Source organism: Aspergillus bombycis (genome assembly GCF_001792695.1).
Source record: "Aspergillus bombycis strain NRRL26010 chromosome Unknown contig00120, whole genome shotgun sequence".
NCBI lineage: Eukaryota > Fungi > Ascomycota > Eurotiomycetes > Eurotiales > Aspergillaceae > Aspergillus > Aspergillus bombycis.
Window position 1 is genome coordinate 20,304 of NW_019170122.1, and position 18,354 is coordinate 38,657.

The following is an 18,354-nucleotide window of genomic DNA, read 5'->3' on the forward strand; positions in this document are numbered from 1 at the left end:
ATGTCGGTTGTCAGTATGGGATTCATTGGGAGAAACCCACTCCCCTAGATATGGACAGGGAGCATACTACCTAGTGAAAACCCAACGCACAGGTATTGATGGTAATATTACATGCGTAATGTGCATACTACCACATTTAAAAGAGGGGCAAAAATCTCTAATATTCCAAGAGAGTTATTGACAATTGGTCCAAATTCGAACACCGTCTCTGGTGGCAAAACTCTCTCCCTCGATGATCCTAACAGACGATATCAAAGCTGAATAGTAATGCGTATTACTACTGCACTACGCTAAGCCACGTAGGGGTTGGGGAAGATCCTCAAAGATGAGCAATTGGGGCTTCCGCAAGCGCTCTGGACAAGGGATTCCCCACACAAAGTTGCTCGGCCTGTGAAATTTTCTTTCATTGCCGCAAATCTGTGAAGTGGACGGCCGAGTCATACCTCCGAAGAGAGTAGACCGCCCGCCTTTTAAATGGACTCCACCCACTTTTCTTGTCTATGACTCTTTTCCTGTTTCCCTTTTTTTACCTCCCGGATATTTCATATAAACGTTTGATCGTTTAGCCTGTGACTCATTGTGAGTACTGTTATATATAGTTACCTATACCTCGTTCAACTTGATCTAACTTCTACCTCGTTCCAGCGTCTTTTTCTCCCATCCAACTTCTAGACTTTACCCCACTATCTATAGATATCGTCACAATGTGCCCGGGTGCAGACAACGAGCCCAATGGGCACGCGGCCGCTGCCAATGGCAATGGTATGTCTGGAAAGCACGTATTGTTGTTATACTTGACTGACTTCTGCCTGAAGGCGAACACCCCGGCTTCACTGGTATCGAGACTCGCCAGAACCCTCACCCCTCCGCCTCCCGGAACCCCTACGGCCACAACGTTGGTGTAACCGACTTCTTGAGCAATGTCTCTCGGTTCAAGATCATTGAGAGTACTCTCCGTGAGGGTGAACAGTTTGCCAATGCTTTCTTTGATACCGAAAAGAAGATCGAAATCGCCAAGGCTCTGGATGACTTCGGTGTCGACTACGTGAGTCATTCATACGAACTGCGGTTTGATCATGAAGGTCGCTTGCTAACATATTACCTGTTCTAGATCGAACTTACCAGCCCTTGTGCCTCTGAGCAGTCCAGACTTGACTGCGAGGCCATCTGCAAGCTCGGATTGAAGGCTAAGGTACGTTGGATTCTGGCATAATTCTCCTATCTTTGGACGGCACTAATCCATTCCGTAGATTCTTACTCACATCCGTTGCCACATGGACGACGCCCGTGTTGCTGTCGAGACTGGTGTTGACGGAGTGTAAGTATGCCCATACTTCCTTTAAATCTCTCATTCTTACAATTTCTAGTGATGTCGTCATCGGCACTTCGTCCTACCTCCGTGAGCACTCTCACGGTAAGGATATGACCTACATCAAGAACACTGCTATCGAAGTGATTGAATACGTCAAGTCCAAGGGCATTGAGATTCGATTCTCTAGCGAGGACTCCTTCCGTTCTGACCTCGTCGACCTCCTGTCCATCTACTCCGCCGTTGACAAGGTTGGTGTAAACCGTGTTGGTATTGCCGATACTGTCGGCTGCGCTTCTCCTCGTCAGGTTTACGAGCTTGTTCGTGTCCTGAGGGGTGTTGTTGGCTGCGATATTGAGACCCACTTCCACAACGACACTGGCTGTGCCATTGCCAACGCCTACTGTGCCCTAGAGGCCGGTGCCACTCACATCGATACCTCCGTTCTCGGTATCGGTGAGCGTAACGGTATCACCCCTCTTGGTGGTCTCATGGCTCGTATGATGGTTGCCGACCCTGCCTACGTCAAGAGCAAGTATAAGCTGGAGAAGCTCAAGGACATTGAGGATCTCGTGGCCGAGGCGGTTGAGGTCAACATTCCTTTCAACAACTACATCACTGGTTTCTGTGCTTTCACCCACAAGGCTGGTATCCATGCTAAGGCCATCCTGAACAACCCCAGCACCTACGAGATCATCAACCCTGCCGACTTCGGCATGACCAGATACGTTCACTTCGCCTCTCGTCTGACCGGCTGGAACGCTATCAAGTCTCGTGCCCAGCAGCTCAAGATTGAGATGACTGACAGCCAATACAAGGAGTGCACGGCTAAGATCAAGGCTCTTGCTGATATCCGTCCCATTGCCGTCGACGATGCTGACAGTATCATCCGTGCTTACTACCGTAACCTCAAGTCGGGTGAGAACAAGCCTCTCCTTGATCTGACGGCTGATGAGCAGGCTCAGTTTGCTGCCAAGGAGAAGGAGCTTGCTGCTTCCGGTGTTGCGGCTTAAATGATGCTGCCTATCTTGGTTCAAATTCTTTTTTCGCCTCCCTTTCTATCTTTTTCTCCCTTTTGTGTTTCTTATTTCCCCTTTGCATTTTGGAATCTTATCTTTGGATTAAAGGGCCCAGTGTTTTAGAACTTTCATATCTCAGCGGCTCCCGATGAAGATGCGATTTTTCATGATTTGATGTTTATTTATGCGTCTCGGGCTTCATTGTTATCGGGTATTCAAAAGTCTTGTCCATGGATGTGAAAAAAGGAAGGAGAGACTGGTGTTCGGAACGCGTTGGTCAGGAGGAGTTTGTATATAAGCAGGCTTAGATGACTGCATTTTTTTCCTCTGATAAACTGAACGCAGAAAAATTATTTCGTCATTAACCTGGCTCACTTACAAGCCGCTTTGGATACAAAGTGTTACTGTATGTATGTAATTTGGACACTAGTCACGACCTAGTAGGCAAGGCTACGGAGTAGAAAACCCGGGGAAAGTAAAGTCTGCAGGAAGGGCGCTGATGCAACGCTGGAAGATGTTGCATGTGCGGCACCAGCCGAGGCTGTTGGTGGAATCATCGGCATTCTTAACGGCGCTTCCCTCAACTAGACCCATTTCCCTGGAACGTCAGTTCCGACCCTTCCACCGTCCCCCCAGTCCATACTCGTTATCTTTTATCTTTGGAGGCCATCTTACTTTCTTATCAGTCTTCCAGACTGTTTTGAACATAACTATGGCATCCTCGGTTCTTCCAGTCGCTTTACAAAATAAGCTGCTGGGATACAGCAGAGCTCCTAATGCGCAGCTGGCGGCGTTGAATTTGGAGATGTAAGTGGAACATCATTCCACTCCCCCGCCGTCCCCAACAGCTTGTAGGCATCCGCACGCACGGTTCCTAAAACTTCCATCTTGGTCCTCTATCTCTCTAATGGAACAACAGTCTTAAAAACATTGTATTCTTAGTTTTTATTCTTCGCTACGTTCGCAAGACGTTCTATTCTTTACGCGGTTATGGTGTCCTCGGTAGCATCCGAAATCTCTACGCCGCGGTCCGTCTCTTCTGCTACTCCATATTCCTGCGCTTCCCCGGTGTCCGAGGTCAGGTCGACAAGCAGGTTTCGTCAGCAATTGAAAACCTGGAGACAAAGCTTGTTGCAACCGGCCCTGGTGTCACGAGATATTTAAATCTGCCTAAAGAGGGATGGACCCCCGAACAGATCCGCGCTGAGCTTGAGAAGCTGGCAAATATGGAGCATACCCGGTGGGAAGATGGTCGCGTCAGCGGTGCTGTGTATCACGGTGGACAAGATCTTCTGAAGCTCCAGGCGGAGGCGTTTGGGCAGTTTGGAGTCGCCAACCCCATCCACCCGGATGTTTTCCCTGGTGTCAGGAAGATGGAAGCTGAAGTTGTGGCTATGGTAAGTTGGGTCTTGTCAAGCAAGGTGAATTTGCGACTCATGTGATCGGACTCAGGTACTTGCGCTATTCAATTCTCCGGCTGATGGTGCTGGTGTTACTACGAGCGGTGGCACTGAATCTATCCTGATGGCCTGTTTGGCGGCGCGGCAAAAGGCGTACGCTGAACGCAGAATAACAGAGCCGGAAATGTGAGAATAAGCTACCTGTGGTAAACTGACCCGTACTGACAGTTACAGGATCATTCCCGATACCGCTCATGCTGCTTTTTACAAGGCTTCCGAATACTTCGGAATCAAACTGCATCGCGTACCCTGTCCAGCTCCCGAGTATAAAGTCGATATTCCTGCGGTGCGTCGCTTGATCAACCCGAACACTGTCCTCCTCGTTGGTTCCGCGCCAAACTTCCCTCATGGCATTGTTGATGATATTCCTGCCTTGTCCCGACTTGCCACAGCGTACAAGATCCCTCTGCATGTTGATTGCTGCTTGGGCTCCTTTGTAATTGCGTTCCTCAAGAAGGCCGGCTTCCCATCTCCCTATGAGGAGGAGGGTGGATTCGACTTCCGCCTCCCTGGTGTGACCAGCATCAGTGTAGACACCCATAAATACGGATTCGCGCCAAAGGGCAACTCCGTGGTGCTCTACCGAAACCGGACCTACCGCAGCTATCAGTATTTCGTCTATCCTGACTGGTCCGGTGGTGTCTATGCATCTCCATCTGTGGCAGGATCTCGGCCAGGTGCTCTTATCGCGGGTTGCTGGGCCAGTTTGATGAGTGTTGGAGAATCCGGTTACATCAAGAGTTGCCTTGACATCATGGGTGCAGCAAAGAAGTTCGAGGCATCTATTAGAGAGCACCCACTCCTATCGAAAAACCTTGATGTTGTTGGAAAGCCCATGATCAGCGTTGTTGCTTTCCAGAGCAAAAACGGCGCCGTTGACATCTACGATATGGCCGATGCTTTGTCCGCCAAGGGCTGGCATCTCAACGCTCTCCAATCGCCTGCAGCGATTCATGTAGCGTTTACTATTCCTACAGCCTCTGCTATTGACCAACTCACTACTGACCTCATTGAGGTTGTCGAGAAGGAATTGGATAAGGCAGAGGAGAGGAAGCGGCAAGGAAAGTCGTATATCATCAAGCGTGGTGATACGGCTGCCTTGTATGGCGTAGCCGGCAGTATGCCCGATAAGAGTATTGTCAGTCGTCTGGCCGAGGGCTTCCTGGACACTCTGTATAAAGCCTAGATGGTTCTTGTTGGTTGCAAAAATACATTGTTAATATTCTTTGAATGTCAATAGTCCTTATATGACACGGAAGAACGCGCCTTCCTGCGATGTAATTGGGAAAATGGCGTTTCTGGAGTTAAAACCGGGCTTCGCATTCACTAACGTAAATAAACCAGACGGTCTATCCTTATAGAGAGTTTTGAGCAATATCATACATCCATATCCTCGAGATCACATAGATTCCCAGTGCCCTAATATAACACAGTAGCAAAGTATGTATAGTACAGTAAGTCATGTCGAACAAAGACTGAAAATATAAGAAATAAGACCGCTCCATGCAAGCAGATACAGAAAATATTTCAACCGCAAAAGGTTCCAAGCAATTCCAGAACGACCCCTCCAGCTTCACAGGTGCATTGACCATAAGAAGCCAGCGTTACTGTATCCCAGATGAGCCTTCCGAGCAGAGAGTGAAAATAAATAAAGCAAAGGCGGAGTATCAATATATGCTAACGTCTATTGACTCCTCTTCGCCTTCCACTCAGCACCCGATGTCTGTTCGATGTAGTATCCCGGATCCGGCTTCCGCTCCAGATGAACTTCTTGTTTCGTTAACCGTCTATCGACCTCACGGACATCGACCAGCTCCTTAACTTTCATGATCTGACCGGCGACTGACGGAGACACGGGGTGGAACACAGTTGCCATGCGCTTCTTGAGGCCCAAGGCCTTGAGGACGTCTGTTGTTCTCCGGGGAAGACCAATCGCAGAGCGTACGAGGGTGACGCGGAAGTAGCTCATTTTGGAAATAATGTGTTTGTATGAGTTTTGAATCGTCGCAGAGGTGAGTTATAGGGTTTCTTCCGGAGTCGTTTTTTGTAATTTCGCGGCTCGGCCTGGAAGTAGAATTTCGGCGGACGGTCCGTGGTTTCACGTCTGGTTGTATGGCACAGATGACCAATTTATTGCGACAAGCCTGGAGCTGTGTTTTGATCCTGGGATATGGGAAAATTGCACCAAGACAGATACTTGTATATCAAACCATCACGGCGGGAATTTTGGCATTCCGATCCAGTCGGCCGGTGAGGCGGAGAGTCACGTGTATAATATTCTGCCGGGGTCTTCCTGGCGGGCGGAGCACCCCGTTTCAACTTGACAATCTATTTGCTTGGATGAAACGCGGGGATGTGCCATTGACTGCTATTAGACATAGTGGCATGCATATGGTTGCTATCTTGCTGTGATTTTACATACGGCTGAACGAAAACTAAACCGAGTTCAAAGCGCTGTGCGTTTTAAGAAGGCATACTTGGCACACCATTGATTGCGGCAGCATTGAGTACATTGCGATCGGGGTTGTTACGGATATTCTTATAACGGCTTCCCTGTCGCTCTTACTATATGATTGCACTACGGAACTACCGAGTTGAATGACCCTGCAGCAGACGGGGCACTTAACACTAGTATCTTATCCCGATCTAGTACCCTTACCTAGTGTATGATATCGTCGAAATGGCGCGAGGCGGAGACTCGGAAGGAACAGTGGCTCTACCACGGTTAGAAGATATCCTGCGTCACCCAGAAGACCTGGACAAGATCACTGGACTGAGAGCGGAATACTCGCGGAAGAAGGCAGCCGTCGATTCACAGCTCCGAGAAGGTCTCCGGGGTCAATTGGAGACAGTACAACGCAGCATCAGCGCGCTAACCGAAGGTCAGCGCCAGGTTTCAAAGACGAAAGATGAGCTCCAGGGAATTGACAAACTATGCGCGGAATCACAATCCAGCGTGGAGGATTTCTCTCAAATCGATCGACTTGCCAAAGTGCAGAGGAACTTCGAGGCAGTCTTGACGATGAAGAAGGGACTGGAGAACTTTAGTGAGAATCTTGCTGAGGTTGAGAATCTCCTAGGAGAGGATGATGATGATCTCGAGAACCAGCCGAATTTGCTGCGGGCTCATATGCAGATCTCTAAGTTGAGGGATTTCCGTGACGAGGCGATGGATCAGATACGGAAGGCTGAGGACCCGAGCAGTGAAGCCACGCTGGAGGATTATTTCCAGGGTCTGGATAATGTTATCGACTGGTTCGATGATCATTTGGGAACTGCCTGTATGAACCTGATCCCGCTTGTGCAGTCTGACAACCCTAGTATGGTTGTCCGGCTGGCTGTTGTTGTCATGAACGAGGAAAAGAAGGATGAAACAGTTCGTGCTTTGCAGGAAGCGCAGAAGGACCACCAGGACTTGGCAGGTCGGTTCAAGTCGATGAATGTGGGCCCCAAAACGGTTAGGGGCTATAAAGAAAAGTTTCTCCAAGCCATTGAATTCTACGCACAGAATCAGTTTGAGAATACCAAGAAGGAGTTCCTCGGCGATCCAGATATCCTAGAGAAAAGTTTCCGATGGTTCTTCAATGACCTTTTCTCTGTTAAGCAGGGGATGCAAACATTAATGCCAAAGAAGTGGAAGATCTATAAAACATACACCGATATCTACCATCGGATGATGCATGACTTTTTCGTGGATCTGATCAATGACCCTGAGCTACCCCCAGATAATTTACTCTCTATTATCCACTGGAGCGAGAAATACTACAAGAAGATGAACAAACTCGGCTGGAAACAGGCAGACCTGCGACCAAACATTCTCGATGATCGTGAACCTGAGCTCATTCGACAGTGGCAGAGCATCATCATCAAAGCGGTCGAAGAATGGATGGAGAGGATCATAGAGACCGACAAAAAGGGCCTGGTGGAGCGCATTCCTGACTCTCTGGACACTAATGCAGAAGGCTATTTCCGCACCAAAACCCTTCCAGATATGTGGCGCATGATTCATGAACAGATCCAGGCAGCTACCGCCTCCTCCCGCACAGACCTGGTCGAAGGCATTATTGATTCTATGTTCCGAGTGCTCAAGGGACGTCAGACCGCTTGGCAATCGCTCATCGAAGAGGAGTGCGCCAAGTACAAGGCGCCAGGTGGCGACCAGCTTGATGGATTGCAGCTGCTGCAGGATTGGCTTGTTGCGGTGGCCAATGACCAGATTGCTTGCATCGATGACAATGATGAATCAGGACAATTGGGCTACCTGTCGAGGTTCAAGCGCGACTTCGAGGCGCACGTTGACCCGAAATACATGGCGGCACGAGCCATACCCGAGCTGGATGCTCTTCGCGATGGTTACGTGGATCTAAGTACCTATTGTCTTACTCAATTCGTCGAAGTGGTTTTCGTGGTCGACTTCCGCGCTACTATCCCCGATTTCTTCACTCAGAAGTGGTATGGCGACTTTGCCATCAAGCGAATCACTTCTACCTTCGAAGATTACATGGCCGATTACTCCCCTGTTATTCACCCATCTCTTATCGACATCTTAGTCGAGGAGCTCTCCGACGAACTCTTGGTCCGGTACCTGTCGTCTGTGCGTAACCGCGGCGTCAAGTTCCGGCGACACGCTGATCCATACACGGACAAGTTCAAGGACGACGTCCTCACCGTTTTCGCCTTCTTCCAAAACTATCCGGACTCTTTTGCCAGTACCATCAAGCAAAAGTGGCGACTCGTCGACTGGTTGGTTCGCCTGCTTGAATCAGAGAAGGGTCCTGCCGTTGTTGCAGTCTATGAGGATTTCAAAATGGAATACTGGGATCTCCAGCTGACATGGGTTGAGGCGGTGCTTAGGACAAGGGATGACTTTGAGAGAAGCATGATCAGTGCCGTCAAGGCCAAAGCAGCAGAGTTGTCAGTGGAAAGAGGTATGGAGACTCTTATGAGTCGGATGAGGTAGTTAAATGATATTTAGGGGATGAATGGCAATGCTCTATTCAGCGTGGTGTTAGGAGTTATTTTTGATTAGATGCCAGGGTCGGCTGTTGCCAAGATGTATTCTATAATATGGATCCAATGATTCCAATCTATATGCTCGTTTTACTTCGGCTAGAAGCATGTCTAATTATTTACTTGATGCTGGGTATATAACAGTCAACGAATATTCACACCACCCCCATCACTACTGGCATCGGCCTTACCATCTCCGTCTCCGATAGACTGAAACTCCAAGCTCCGTTCTATTACGGCCAAGTATTTCTCTCGCAAACGCGCGTTCATTCCATCCTCGTCGGCCTCCGGGTCAAGTTTCTTCGCACCCATCTCACAGATACATATCGTTTCAAGGGCGAAGTCCTTCGCCCACACAAAGGCATATTGCTGTCTACTGCCGCCTGTGGCATCCCTAGACGCCCTTCTGTTGTTCGGCGACCTGTCTTCCTCACTTTCCGGGCGGCTGGTCTCATTATCGGAAAGACCCTCCCCGTTCAGCGGATCTTGCTCACCACCATCCCCGCTAGTTGTAACTACCGTAGCTCGAGGAGTCGTTCTATCACTGTCAACATAATAGTTCCGATAGTGAGACAGAAAATCCCGTGCATCGAAAGTGTATTGGTTTTTGCGATTTTGACCCTTCTGCGGTCCTCCACCCCGTGCTCTCCCACGGACATAAATCGTATTTGCCACCGTAGCGTGCAGGAGAAGCGGTCTGATCTTCGGTTTTGAAGCTGTAGATTTCTTTGATACAGCTTCGGTGCTTATCGACTTGTCTGATCTAAGCGCGTCTTCTTCCGCAATGTTGGCTGGGATTTCCTCGAGGTGGGAGGGCTCTTCAACTGCCGCGCCCTCTGTAGACTTATCATTCGTCTGCTTGATATCCTTCTCCTTCTTCTGCTCACCCACCAAAAATCCGGCCTCCAAAAATTTGTCCCGCAGCAGTTCGCAGAAGGGATACAAACGAGCAGTAGGATCGACAGGCGCCGCATGTAGGACCGTTGCGGCGCGCGCACGAGGAAGCGCATGCAAAGATTCAAGAGAGACGGTGAACGGGCTCGGAGGGCTTTCATCATGCGATTTGGCGACTTCCCCAGCGCTCGGCGAAGATGACTGCTCTGCTGCTGAGACTAACGGCGCATTTCTCTTTCTCCCTTGCGCGCGTGCGCTTGCGATTTTCTCGGCCTCGCGCGCCATAGTGACTAGGTCTAGTGACTGGAAGAACTCGGTAGCCTCGTTCAGACGCTCCTTCGTTGGGAGACTCATGACACCCAGAGTCAGGTGCAGGGTACGACGGGACGGAGCGCGCCATCAGGGATGAGTGGCTTTTCTGGAGTTCCATATCGGAGTGCACGGCGAGGAATCGAGGCTTTGAAGGCTGCCAGAGAGGATTCCAGTTGGGGGAGGGATTTTGAGTTGACTAGAGGGAGGCAGAGAAAGTGCGTTAGGGGCGGTCTTTTCTCTTTCTTTTTAGCGTCGGACATGACTGTCGTCCACCGTTTGGGGTGGTATGAGCGAAAGAATATGAATGTTGATGACGAGGCTGTTGTGACTCTTGTGAGGGGCCTGCACGGCCCGGGGTATATCATCTATATAGCAACTGTAGCTCGTCGGTACCCCCAGCGGTCTGCTTGACAAGAAAGACGAAGCGTCGAGTCAGACGCTAATATAGTGTATGCGATATATGTGGCGTTGGCAGGAACAAGTTTGTCTAATAATATTGTTGTAATTGGTGATGGAATCAAATGCGGAGAAAGTCCACGCCGAATGGAGTTAAGCTCCAAATAAGCTATGATGCCATCCATTTCCTTTACCTCCACTTTTCCCTGCTCTTGCACCTCCCAACGTCCCTCTTCAATAACCTAGTCTCAATCCTCTAGAAGACTGTCTCACCCAGTCAGTACCTCACATATCCCACTATGCTCTCCCGCTTTCCTCGAGCTCTCCCAGCGGCCATCCGCCCGACCCTCCGCGTCGGCCGGATCTCAGCGCCAGTAGCTTCTCATTTCCAACCCCAGGCGAGTCCAGCCCCTCGCTCATCTCGTCGGGGCTTTCACTGCACCCCTGCAGCTCGTAAGGGCATCTTCCCAGGCTCGTCGGACCCTCCGGCCCCAAACCCGCAAAGCAACAACGTCGCGGGCGCCGCCAGCCATGTCACCGAGCCATCGCCATTGACAGACGGAGAATACCATGAATATGCGGAACATTATCTCAATGTGCTCCAGAGCGAGATAGAGAAGGTCCAAGAGGAGGGTGCGGACATTGAGGCTGAGTATAGTGTGCGTTTCTTCCGTCGCTAATATCTCTTTGGACCACTTGGATGGAGTTTAGCTCTGTCGCTCTTTCCTTCTACTTGGTTTCCGTCACAGAATTAATTGGTATACGAATTGCTAATCACTCTCCTGCATATAGGCCGGAGTAATGAACATTATCCTTCCCAGTGTCGGCACCTATGTCTTGAACAAGCAACCCCCCAATAAGCAGATCTGGCTCAGCTCCCCTATCTCTGGTCCCAAGCGGTACGACTGGGTCGTGGAAGGAGACTACATGCACGAGAAGCAGGATAGTAGGCCCTTTGCTAATGGCCAATGGATCTATCTCCGGGATGGATCGAATCTGACGGACCTGTTGAACACCGAGTTGACTTTGAATATCCCGAGAGATGTCTACACCGAGGAACTGTGATCTGCTTGCTCTGGTTGCAGCGGTATGCGACTGTCCTATAGGAAGATGCGCTTTTGTTGCTCGGATCATGAATACATGGAATTGTGGTGGTTGTAGGATATGAGAGCTCCTTAGCTGAATCTTGGTGGACTAAACATTTCGGCATCGAGTACTACACCATATACTTGTTGCGCAGACATGGTACAATATGCATATTTGGATTTCGTAGTGAATTATCTTTCCCAGATTCAGTATTGGAATCCCACTACTCTGCATATGTCGAATATACAACGACCAATTCTAGAAGGCCATCATCGCCTAATAGTACCACATCGTTACTATGATGCGATCACTATTGGCTTCACTTCACACGCCCACTAACGCACCTCATCTCTCACGTTTTACCGGCACAAAGTCAAGAGATATGATGCCTCTTCGACCAAAACCCCCAACCGGGTCTCGCAGCAAATCCCCCTCACATCACGCCCGGTAAGACTCCACTGACACCTCAATCTTCGGATCAATGTTACCAGCGGCGCGAGGGCCGGCATCCGACTGTATTGCGCTCGCGATGTCGCATGGCTCCGTGGCGAAGACTGAACTTCTGTATTTTTCCTTCAGGTCGACAAACGAAAAGCCGAGAGATTCCTCGAACAGTACGTATAACGACGTATGGTGGTATCAATTTATAGCCCCTATAGTTGTTTCCCTACTTCGCTCTTAAAATAGTTTAAGCCTGAACCGCAACAGCGCCGGGGCCTTGCTGTTGATCGTCCTTGGGGAGGTCGTCCTTGATCATGTTAGTAAGAACCCCGATGTATACATGATAATAAGAAAGAGATACATGAAGACGTACAACATCAAAAATAACCCGGATCATCAAGCTGCAGCTGGGGCAAACGGCGATTTCCTCTCCGTCGCGAAGATCATCGATCGCAATCTCGAATCGGTCGCCACACGGGCATGGGTAATGGTAGATTTGGAGGACGGGGTCGAAGGTCATATCCTCGATTTCGATTTCGTCGTAGATAGAAAGGGCTTCGTCGGCCATTTTGGGTGTATTTCTAGTTATTGAAAGATTATTCTGTGGATTTGGGGAAATTTGAATATCAGTGTATAGATTCCATGAGTCTTATCGGCGGAAAACTTTTGGTGGGATGGTCAGGTGATTAACGTGCGGGGTGGTGCTTATTGGCTGGTTCAATAAGGTTGTTTTGGTGAGAGGTACAAGATTGAATCATCCAATTGGAGGACATGAATAAAGTGATGAATATGGACATGGTTATTAAGCTGTGTAAGGCACGATGATGCGTTTGGAACAAGGGTATCTTAAGAGAAAACAATAAATCGAGAAATGCCTACCCATTCATAACCTTTCAATCTCTGACCTCACATCTTCAATTTCTCGGATTAAATCCCCGTATTGTCGGGTAATTTCCCCAATAGGTCCTGTTGCTAACCGTCCTCTGGTGACAGCTCTATCGTTCACCCCCGAGTCGTCCACCTCATATGCTTTTAGTTCCTCCAGGGCGGACACCTTTCTCTCTACCAGCCGCTCTCGGGTGTCTTGAAGGTGTTGGCGGTATCGGCTGAGGGCAGCAAGAGTCTCGGGCGTGTGTATCGTGGCACAAATATCCAGTTTTGTCATCCTATCATGTATAATTAGTCTCGGTAGACCTTCATAAACTCCTTGAACTTGAACCAAAGCCACTACGGTCGGACATACCTCAACTTCCCTTCCATACCCCGTGCTACGGTAGCTAGATGCTCCGCCTTTGCCTTGGTGGCTCGGGCGAGTGCCCCGTGTTTGGCGCGTTCCAGTAACACCACCGTACGCTCCAGTACCGCAGCCCGTGTCGCCAGGACTTCCCCCGCTGTCGCTGCCATCCGGGTGCGGGCTGCCGGCAGTTCAGATAGCTGTTTCTGGCGTAATTTACGCAGTCGATCTTCAAGCTGCGGGGAGAGAGAAGGTGCTCTCATCATTGACTGACGAGCCCTAGTTCTGGGTCGGGATAACTCCGCAGACAGAGGATTCGAGGCGTCACCCGCATTAGCGATCAATCGAAGGGCGCTCAGAGAAGAGGAAATAGCATTCGAGAAGGGCCTAATCAACGCAGGAAGGTTGGAGTAGAACTTGTCAATGTCTGGGGCCAAGAGAGATAGCGCATCGGCTCCATCGACATCGTCACCATCTAGGTCGAGCTGATTGGATGATGAGTCCAAATACAAGCTGATAATTGCAATCGTGCAGCGGTACTAGTAATAAGTCATGCATCCTTGTCAGCCATTACTTTTCTCCTTAATGTAGATTCCCTGTGGAGCCATGCTGACATCGTCCGATATATCACTGTCAGGATCAAAGGCTAGCTGTCGCAGCATTTGTTTCTTGATTTGCTTTTTCATATGACGAGTCCGGCAGTTTTTTAGTTCCTGGCACAATGTTTTCTCAATTTAGTATTCTTGTTGTTCATTCCTCCGAGTGCGGAATTGTCCAAGTTTCGGACAGTTTGGGCACGTACTTCCAATACGGCCTTTCTGGCAGGCTGCGCATGGTTGGCGCGTGTCGAAGCATCAGGGTGGAGCAAATTTGTTGTCAAGTTCCGGTATAGTCTCTTGAATTGAGGATTGTTCTCAAGTATTGCTGGATCACAAGGGGGTAACATGGCCACGGTTGTTGCGTTCTCAACATGTGGTCGAGAGGTTATGAAGCTGGAGATTAGATTCGGATAACATTTAATCGGTGTGCTGCGTCACCGCCCACCGATAAGTAGTATTATCAATTTAAATCAATACCAAGATACCTTCACAAAACATACCGAGACTCATGAGGTATGTAGAGTGCCATACCATGCCTACAGGTAATTAAATTACTCGGAATATGTATAAGAATACAAAGTCTCAGATTTTCGCTTCCGTTTTCACATTTCTTTCGTAATCATACATGCACTAGGTGCCATCACAACCCTCTCCTCAGAGAACTATCACTGCGCATCGACTTGCAACTGAAGTATTTCCGCCTTCACAAGAGAACAAGCGCAAAACATGCTTAAAGCAAGTCCAACCAATGTCGGCAGGAAGCGCCCTCATGAAAGACGAGCAAAAGCATATCGTGCGTTCACCACAGGGTTATGGATCTTGCCACCAGATGCAGGCGAGCGAAAATGAAGAGCTCAGACGCGACATTCAACCCGATAGAAGTAAAGGGCTATGTACAAGAATACCAGGCGCCTGATTAAAAAATAGTTCAGGCCGTCTTCCAACGCAACAGTATCGCTAATAGTGGAAAAGAAAAGACGAACAGAAAAGGCTGGCGTGGGAAAACAGGTTAACAACCAAGATGGGGGAACAACTAATTAGAACGATGGATAACGTAAAATGAAGGGTAGGAATGCCCAGGATTACTAGCAAAGTAGATCAACAAGACTAAGTGGAAGATTTCCGAAAAGTAAATATTCAGCCAGAATTCATCCAGCGAAGGTTTACTCCTCCTCGCTCTCTTCCGAGTCATCTTCCGAATCGTCGCTACTTTCGTTAGCTTCGACAGAGGGGACTGGATCTGGAGAACGGCCACCACCCTGGAAGCGAGACAGGTTGCTTTCAAGCATGTTGATCTGAGCCTCCTGTTCGAATTTGCTCATAGGCTTGTTTTTCTTTGGCTTGGGGGCGGCAGCAGTATTCATAGCAGTGGGCGTCGCCACTTCTTCATCTTCCATAACTTGGGGCGCATTCTTCTTGACGAATCTGAGCAGCATAAGTAATACATCATTGGGCAGCTCATCAATATCGAGTTCAATCTCTGTTTCTTGGGTGCCCTAGACGCAAAAGTTAGGCTTCTCAGCTCATGACAGTAAGTAGATGTTGCCAAGATCGTACCTTGAGAGACGGAACGTTACTTTGGATGATCTTAAGCGCTTCCTGCATCTTCTTATCAGGAAGGCTACTGATCCCATTAGATATGATCTGCTTCTCCTGATATGTGACCCAGCGCTGCTTCTCGGGCTTTGATGGCTTTATGCTGCTCTTCTTGTCCTTCTTCGCCAGACTCATGCTTCCAGGCTTCTTTATATCCTTCGTGCTAGACTTGAGCTTCCCGGCTTTCTTCGCTCCGGGTGGTGTCTTCTTCTTCTTCTTCTGAGCAAGAACTTCCACCTTACGTGTCATTTCAGCAATCTTCTGTTGTAGCCGCTGAAGTTCTTCGTCGTCATCGCTATCGTCCGCATCTTCGTCGCTTTCCTCAGATTCAGACTCGGACTTTCCGCTGTGGTGCTCAGGATGCGGTTCATGGGCCTCCAAGTAGCGTGCCTTCTGAGCCCACTTGGAGTTGAATATCTCTTCAAACTTTTGTCCAGCAAGGTATGTAGGATCTCCTGGTATATTGAACTTAAAACAATTCTTGAAAATCATGCGCATGTCCAGTTCGAACTCTTTGGCGTTCTCGTATTGACCAGTTTTAGTTTTGTCTGCATAGTGGAGAGATCCATTGGTTTCTTGATAATGCTGTGGTAGGTAGGGATATTCAGGGCCACCGGATCAACGGGCTGATAGAATGGGACCGCATAATTAAAATGTTTTGGTTTGTGAAGCTCATCAAGGACCTCCTGGCAAAACTTCAATTCCCACTGATATTTTTTCTTTTTCGGTTTCGTCGAGTAGGGCAGATCGCGCTTCGGAGGATGGATAGACCGCTTGGGCCGTCCATCAGCATTGGTAGAATCACGACGAATAACAGGAAGACCTTCTGGTCCCAAAGCGAAGGTTGTAGCCTGAGGGGAACCACCAGTTGGGCGTGGGAGAGCTTGCCCTATACTTGTCCGTGGTTCCCGTCGTGCTGCTGAGGTCTTAGGAGAAGACTTCTTCGGTTTCTTCTCTTCGATATCATCAGTCCTAGGGCAGTTAATCATCTGCTTTTCAAAGGTAGACTTGAGCTTCTGCCCTTCCTGCGCAACAATATGATCCGGGCCATTGAACGTCAACGAGTTTTGAACCATGAGGTTAAAATCGTCAATGACAGCCTTGACTGACTTGTACTCGTTGTTTTTCAGGCGTCTCTCAATGGTTCCAAGATCCATAGGCTGTCTGATAATCTGCGGATAATGAGGGATATTCATCTTCTCTGGATCGACTGGCTCCCGATAAAAGCGTGAGTCGTGCATACGCTTCAGGCTTTGAATCCCTTTAAGAAGGAACTTGTGTTGAACCCTGGTCATAGTCGCATCACCATTCGTTGCCGCATCCGCACGTCGCTCAGCCATGGGGCCGGGAGTACCGGGTGCTTTAAATCCGGACGGCCCAGAAGCTTCCCCTCCAATCTTGGTACGCTTCGCGGCAGGTTCATCTCTTGGGTCTGGTTCGCGTTCCCTAGGTAGCTTTGTGGGAGAGATCGGCACATCTGGCGCGTCTCGCATTTCCTGATCAGCACCCTGCAAAGGTGGGAGCGAGGGAGCCTTAGTAGTTAAATCATTGTTCGAAGAACCTTCAGGCTTTGAACTAGCGGGAGGATGATGGGGAAGATCGGTCTTCGCGGCAGAGCCTTGAGCCTGGATGCTGCCGTCCATCTTTTTCGCTGGCTTTAAGCTATCTAGCGTTGGCTGCGATTTTTGAGTGGTACCATTATCAGAACTAGCATTACCGGCAGACAGTTGTCCACTAGAGTTGGTAAGGCTATTCCCAATTGCTTCCTTCTTTATCTCGTCCGTCGCCGAAGATTGCGCGATCGGCGCTTTGCGTTCCTCAGGTAGGGCAGTCGGTGACTTCGGAGGAGATGTTGTATTGACTCCGTTTGTGGCAGTAGTCTCATGACCATTCACTGAAGCAGGTTTGGTCGAATTGGTCCTTTTCTCATTAGCGGCCGCGTCTGGGTTAGAATCAGTTACAAGACCCTGCACACTGTAAAGAGGCAGTCAGCAATTAGCCCCATGTTTCCAAAAGTGGGTCGGAGGTATACATACTCTTTGCGACCAACATCGACTGAAGATATGCCATTTGGCGACGGTGGCAATTGAGGCTTCTCCTCCTTGACCATAGGAGCAGCCTCCGGAGGCGGCGTCGCCATCGAGGTCGATGTTTAAATGTCCAACTGAGGACCAGAATACAGTGTACTAACACGCAGCGATGAAGGTAGCAGCCGGTATCAGCTATCGAGAAAGCTTAAAAGCGACAACAAAAATGCACTGAATAGGTATTCTCTGCGCTATCACAGACTAAATGGATCGATTCGTCAACCGTCGACTAAAACCCCCTGATTAAGTGACAAAAGACAGATGAAAACTGTTGCTCAGCAGTCACAACTGCTGCGACGCCGCGGTGTTAGAATATACAGGAAATATGAGATTAGCGCGGGTCGGAAGTGGAGAATGCGACAGGAAGCAGAGGAATATATATTGCCAAGAGGCGGTACGCTGTAGAGTCACGTGGGCGGCAAGCCTGATTGACTAAGCGTGAGGCAATCTCGAGATAAAACGGAAGTGGAAAGAAGAATCAAAGGAGAAGTCGAAAAAGAATAGGCAAGTCAGGTGATCTCTAGGGGGATCGCACGTGCCAACTCATGTATCTGAGGCCACAGTGATTATATGGACCTCGTGGAGTCGCGATCGGGAGTGAAGGGTGATAGAAATACAGTTAATTTGGTTTGGGGGGTTTGAGTTGTTGCTAATAATAATAAAGTGAAGGGGAAAATAATAATGACAATAACAAATAATAAAAAAAAAAAATAAAAGTAAAAATAAAAGGCAAGTGCAGTAGCTGTGGCTGGGATTCTTATCTGGGAGCGCGACGCGACAACGCGTTAGACCGTGTAAAAAAGAAAATAAATGATGATAATGTCCAGGGGTGGTCACGGGTAACCTTGGACACGCAGGTTTAGGCGAGGCGGTAAGAAAAAATGGTAAGGAAGGCGTGACCGGCGCGCAGC

General features: G+C 49.1%; 8 protein-coding genes across 8 annotated transcripts; 4 read left to right on the forward strand and 4 right to left on the reverse strand.

Moving 5' to 3' along the window:
- Positions 1-704: 704 nt before the first annotated feature.
- Positions 705-2,322, forward strand: hcsA (homocitrate synthase; the record flags this gene model as incomplete). The annotated part of the gene is made up of 5 exons (XM_022537308.1): positions 705-762; positions 816-1,045; positions 1,112-1,192; positions 1,251-1,318; positions 1,368-2,322. 5 exons carry the CDS (start codon positions 705-707, stop codon positions 2,320-2,322), a joined length of 1,392 nt encoding a protein of 463 aa, XP_022384831.1.
- Positions 2,323-3,040: 718 nt separating this feature from the next.
- On the forward strand, positions 3,041-4,974 carry ABOM_010181 (sphinganine-1-phosphate aldolase DPL1; the record flags this gene model as incomplete). Its single annotated transcript, XM_022537309.1, has 4 exons — positions 3,041-3,135; positions 3,248-3,725; positions 3,781-3,914; positions 3,963-4,974. 4 exons carry the CDS (start codon positions 3,041-3,043, stop codon positions 4,972-4,974), a joined length of 1,719 nt encoding a protein of 572 aa, XP_022384830.1.
- Positions 4,975-5,472: 498 nt separating this feature from the next.
- On the reverse strand, positions 5,473-5,757 carry ABOM_010182 (mitochondrial 54S ribosomal protein uL30m; the record flags this gene model as incomplete). The annotated part of the gene is made up of 1 exon (XM_022537310.1): positions 5,473-5,757. The coding sequence occupies one exon, from the start codon at positions 5,755-5,757 to the stop codon at positions 5,473-5,475; it is 285 nt and encodes a 94-aa protein (XP_022384829.1).
- A 711-nt stretch (positions 5,758-6,468) lies between these two features.
- On the forward strand, positions 6,469-8,748 carry ABOM_010183 (SNARE-binding exocyst subunit SEC6; the record flags this gene model as incomplete). Its single annotated transcript, XM_022537311.1, has 1 exon — positions 6,469-8,748. The coding sequence occupies one exon, from the start codon at positions 6,469-6,471 to the stop codon at positions 8,746-8,748; it is 2,280 nt and encodes a 759-aa protein (XP_022384828.1).
- A 194-nt stretch (positions 8,749-8,942) lies between these two features.
- ABOM_010184 (uncharacterized protein) lies at positions 8,943-10,046 on the reverse strand (the record flags this gene model as incomplete). Its single annotated transcript, XM_022537312.1, has 1 exon — positions 8,943-10,046. One exon carries the CDS (start codon positions 10,044-10,046, stop codon positions 8,943-8,945), a length of 1,104 nt encoding a protein of 367 aa, XP_022384827.1.
- Positions 10,047-10,660: 614 nt separating this feature from the next.
- ABOM_010185 (frataxin family protein) lies at positions 10,661-11,465 on the forward strand (the record flags this gene model as incomplete). Its single annotated transcript, XM_022537313.1, has 2 exons — positions 10,661-11,059; positions 11,193-11,465. Coding segments are annotated over 2 exons (672 nt in total), but the record flags the coding sequence as incomplete, so codon positions are not given.
- A 709-nt stretch (positions 11,466-12,174) lies between these two features.
- On the reverse strand, positions 12,175-14,107 carry ABOM_010186 (uncharacterized protein; the record flags this gene model as incomplete). The annotated part of the gene is made up of 4 exons (XM_022537314.1): positions 12,175-12,508; positions 12,833-13,093; positions 13,171-13,700; positions 13,964-14,107. 4 exons carry the CDS (start codon positions 14,105-14,107, stop codon positions 12,175-12,177), a joined length of 1,269 nt encoding a protein of 422 aa, XP_022384822.1.
- An 816-nt stretch (positions 14,108-14,923) lies between these two features.
- On the reverse strand, positions 14,924-17,496 carry ABOM_010187 (putative transcription regulator BDF1; the record flags this gene model as incomplete). The annotated part of the gene is made up of 4 exons (XM_022537315.1): positions 14,924-15,256; positions 15,318-15,811; positions 15,868-17,330; positions 17,393-17,496. The coding sequence occupies 4 exons, from the start codon at positions 17,494-17,496 to the stop codon at positions 14,924-14,926; spliced, it is 2,394 nt and encodes a 797-aa protein (XP_022384825.1).
- Between the last annotated feature and the right edge of the window lie 858 nt (positions 17,497-18,354).